Raw genomic sequence first — 5,000 nt, forward strand, 5'->3', positions numbered from 1 at the left:
CAAAAAACGTCTTTAAAAAATAACTTGTCATCAAAATAAGCCAATTTTTTCTGCACATGATCTACAAACACAAACAAATTACTGTGTGTAATTAAATAGTGTTGGTCACAATTAAAACGCACGATATTCAACAAAATTGCAAGATACGAGTTTTTCTTTTTTAAAACCCGCCCAAACTTGAAGACTTACAAGGTTTTATAACATAGCCAAAGAACAAAAAAGACAAAAACAATGTTTAGAAAACGCAGTAAACACACAATCGTTCTTTTGTCACAATTTTCATTTGTTTTTTGATTGTACAAACCGATGTATAATCATTCGTGTGTAAAATGTCCTTGCAGTCTCCTTGCAACCGTGTCAATTAACACACAAACAAAACCAAGTGTAAACTGAAGCTTATCAGTACATAACATTCTTTGCTTGCAGGGAAGCGTACACATCCATACAAGAGCCTTTTTGTATGCACAGAAAACAGGGTATTCCTTGAAAACAATGAGATATCTTAATTTGAGTGCAATTGTCATCTAAATGTCCTTGAACAGCTAGTAGTTATGCAGGATGACCACTCATGATTGTTTGTTTGTTTGTTTGTTTGCTTAACGCCCAGCCGACCACGAAGGGCCATATCAGGGCGGTGCTGTTTTGACAGTATAACGTGCGCCACACACAAGACAGAAGTCGCAGCACAGGCTTCATGTCTCACCCAGTCACATTATTCTGACACCGGACCAACCAGTCCTAGCACTAACCCCATAATGCCAGTCTTAGGTATGACCCGGCCGGGGTTCGAACCCACGACCTCCCGATCACGAGGCGGACGCCTTACCACTAGGCCACCGTGCCGGTCCCACCACTTATGAGAATGCAGAGCTTAACGACTATGGGGTAGACCATTATAGTATTGGTATGAATCTACTGGAAAAACCTCCTTGACATGCTGAAGATGCTGCCACTTTATGACTTTGATGGTCAGCCGTACTCAGTAGAGCTGGGGATGATATCGGGCTCATCATGTGCTCTCCTTCTTCTTTGTGAAAAAGGCCACCACTCCTCAGAATAGATGAGCTTGTAGCGACAAGTACCGTCAGGCAGGTACTTCGGACTGCGAATATCCACCAATTATGGATCCCCAGAAGTGTCTGAGATCAAGAAAGTCCTTGAAGAATGTGTGGGCTACCTGGACAACTTTGTAAGGTTGCCTTTTTCTTGCAGAGGTGATGAATTCCACGTATTCGGCAGGCCAGACTATCTGCCTTCTCCTTAGTCTGTTTTTGATAGCTGGGTGTACAGAGTCCACTTTCATCCAGGTATGACCTTTCTCAGGAAACTTTTGGAAAACGACTTTTCCTTGACTGACTGCAAAGTAAAGATGAGCGTTTCCCAAGACTATTAAACTGCAGTTCTGGTACCCACAGCCGTCATTGTAGATAATGATTGCCTTGGTTGTTTCGCCAACTGTTGCTTTTGACTTATCTTTTTTGACTCATCCTAAAAGTAGCAAGTAACCTCTGTGTCACTCAAGTTGTACAATGTGAAGACAGTAGTGGCAGCACAGCTTGGCCTTGAAGTATTTTTCATTTGATTATATACATAGGGCCAACAAGTCGACCTGCAGATACATGGTGAGAACTTGGACATCACCATTCTCTTTAGCAACCCTCTTGTCAATGTTCTGTTATTAGCAAGCTTCGTCTTTGTGTTGAATGTGCATCTGGTACTCATGCTATGGGATGTTTCCGTACTTGGATTCACAGCAAACGTTGCATTCATAGTTTTTGGGGTTGGTGAATCACAATGTTTGGTTTGTTTCACTACTTCCATTACTCCTGGAAGATAGTGACTTTGTTTCCAAGCGAAATCTGCACCATCAATTGACTCCTGCTCGCTCATGCGGAGCTTGCACCAGACAGAGCAAACATGACTCCTAATGCAAACAAGTCGAGCAGATACAGTTTTTGTCATGCTTTACAGTTGTTGGGTCAATGCAGTCCACATGAAACTGACCATGATAATGGACACAGTACACTTACGAAACACAATCAGAGTCCATACGAACAGTGATGTCATCTATGATAAGTTCCGTTTCGAAATCCCATGGTATAGAACTTTTATTCAGGCACACACAGCACATCAACCTAAGATCTTCAAGCGAAGAGAATTGGCTTTCAGGTGTGAAGGACCCACTGCCAGACATGACGGACTGCATTCAGACACTAGAACACAACTTCAGTACGTGACATATGCATACCTGTACATCTTCAGCTAACAAATAAGATCAGAAGTTCAGGACTGAACTGTTACATAGTTAAGAGATATGTCAGAATACTTTAACTGCTTAATCTCTCTTTGTAGTTATGCTTTTGTACTTAGCAAAGGAAAATACTAACAAAAACATCATTTGAACAATAACTGATGTCGTAGAGTGTCATGTTACTACACAATACGTAATGTGAGCACTTCTAGCTTCCTTAATGACGCTAATATTTAATTTTACCTAAACTCTGAGCGTACGGACATGTTACCGTAACCTCGTATCTAACGGAAACAGTTCATTTACCGCCGTGTTTATATATTAGAAAACTTGTAAGTCGACATACGAGGTTTGCATCGGCCAAAACTGAAAAACACGCAAACAAAAAAAAGCTCGTAACTCAAGTTACGTGTAATTTTGGTTCGCGGTTTTGCCAAAATGATATACGAGGTATTTTTATACCCATTTTTAGCTGACTTCCAGCGATCTTAGGCTTTCACCACAATAACCAAAAAATAGAGAAAAATTCGTAGATTTTATTGATGTAAAAAAGTAGATTTCGCAAAAAATCGAGTTACGAGGTTTTAATCGGACAAGGACGCATTCTTGTTTTTAATACTGAATTTTGGAACGCCCATATGTTTTGATTTTTAATGATGATGATGATGATGATGATGATGATGATGATCTGAGAAACAAAAGGAACGGTAACCGCTCTAAATGAATACCACATGCGCAATAGAGTAAGTGAACGTTATGGGGATTAAATATCCTGACACCTGATAGTATAACGAACATTGAAATAAACAACCTCGTTATCATGCAGCTACGTTTTTTAAGGATGAAAGTGGCTTGTTCAATTCATTGCTTGTTCAATTCATTGCTTGTTCAATTCATTGCTTGTTCAATTCATTGCTTGTTCAATTCATTGCTTGTTCAATTCATTGCTTGTTCAATTCATTGCTTGTAATTCTCTCCTGGAGCCTGGAGCCTGGTTCCGCATAACTCTGTCTCACTCTCTCTATTGATATGTCGTATGCATTTAAAGCGCTTACTTCCCATTGCTTATCAGATCTTATCACACACACCCACATCCACACACACCCACACCCACACACCCACACCCACACACACCCACACACACCCACACACACACACACACCCTCACACACACACACACACACACACCCTCACACACACACCCACACACCCTCACACACACACACACCCTCACACACACACACACACACACACACGCTCACACACACAGACACCCTCACACACATACACACACCCACACACCCACCCACACAAACACACAAACACACACACACCCATACTCACACACCCTCACACACACACACACACACACACACACACAACAACAACAACAACACGTCCACAGGGAACCACGGGCAAACTATGTAAGGGAACTAAATATGCAGAGAGAACTTGAAAGCAGAGGGGAGGAAGCGGTTACCTCCCATAGCTTGGCCAGCTTGTAGCGGAACGGAGCGTCAGAGAGAAAGTGGGTCAGGGAGTAACCCTCGAAGTCGATCACCACAGTGTTCCCCCGTACCTGAGTTTCCTCGCTCTTAGCATGGTGAACAATTAGAAACAAGATGAATACTAAAATAAGTAGTAAAAGAAAGTACATCTTTACAGCAAAAAGACACAACCAGACAAGCTTGTTTGTTTGCTTAACGCCCAGCCGACCACGAAGGGCCATATCAGGGCGGTGCTGCTTTGACATATAACGTGCGCCACACACAAGACAGAAGTCGCAGCACAGGCTTCATGTCTCACCCAGTCACATTATTCTGACACCGGACCAACCAGTCCTAGCACTAACCCAATAATGCCAGACGCCACTAGATTGCCAATTTTAAAGTCTTAGGTATGACCCGGCCGGGGTTCGAACCCACGACCTCCCGATCACGGGGCGGACGCCTTACCACTAGGCCAACCGTGCCGGTTAACAGACAAGCTAGAAGAGAGGAAAGCAAGCCAGAAACCAACATATAAAAACAAAATAACGCACAAACGGAGAAAACTCTCTTTCACACACACACACACACACACACACACACACACACACACACACACACACACACACACACACACACACACACACACACACACACAAACACACACACACACACACACACAAACACACACACACAAAAAACAAAAAAAAACAAATTAGAAAAATCTGTTATTTAAAAAAGACGAAAAAATTCAAAAATTGCTTGGAGCCTTTGTTTTTAATTGTTTCAATATTGAATGAAATAATTTGTACATTATTTATCCATTCAGTTATTGTACAACTTGTGTCAATATCCTTAAGGGTTGATGACAATAAATTCTATTCTATTCTATTCTATTCTATTCTATTCTATATACACACGCACAAACACATACACACACACACACACACACACACACACACACACACACACACACACACACACACACACACCCATACATAGTCAGTCATAGTCAGTCACACACACACACCCTGACCTGCAGTGCCTTCCAGTTGTCCATGAAGAAACACTTGATGACGTCATCAGCAGTGTACATAGACAGGTCCACTCGTGCTGCACAACAGCAAAGTGTATCAAACAAAGTTATGACCCAACAAGTCGCGTAAGGCGAAAATACAACATTTAGTCAAGTAGCTGTCGAACTCACAGAATGAAACTGAACGCAATGCAACGCAGCAAGACCGTATACTCGTAGCATCGTC

At 42.0% G+C, this 5,000-nt stretch overlaps 1 protein-coding gene across 1 annotated transcript in view; it reads right to left on the minus strand.

Annotated features, from left to right (window-relative positions):
• LOC138957311 (alpha-tocopherol transfer protein-like) overlaps window positions 1-5,000 on the minus strand; it is a gene marked incomplete at its 5' end in the record, with an annotated part of 12,995 nt that overhangs the window by 6,775 nt on the left and 1,220 nt on the right. The window contains 2 exon segments of the mRNA XM_070328444.1: window positions 3,732-3,845; window positions 4,775-4,851. Of these exon segments, the coding sequence (XP_070184545.1) occupies window positions 3,732-3,845; window positions 4,775-4,851 (191 nt within the window).

Source organism: Littorina saxatilis, unplaced genomic scaffold (assembly GCF_037325665.1).
Source record: "Littorina saxatilis isolate snail1 unplaced genomic scaffold, US_GU_Lsax_2.0 scaffold_808, whole genome shotgun sequence".
In the NCBI taxonomy this organism is placed as follows: domain Eukaryota; kingdom Metazoa; phylum Mollusca; class Gastropoda; order Littorinimorpha; family Littorinidae; genus Littorina; species Littorina saxatilis.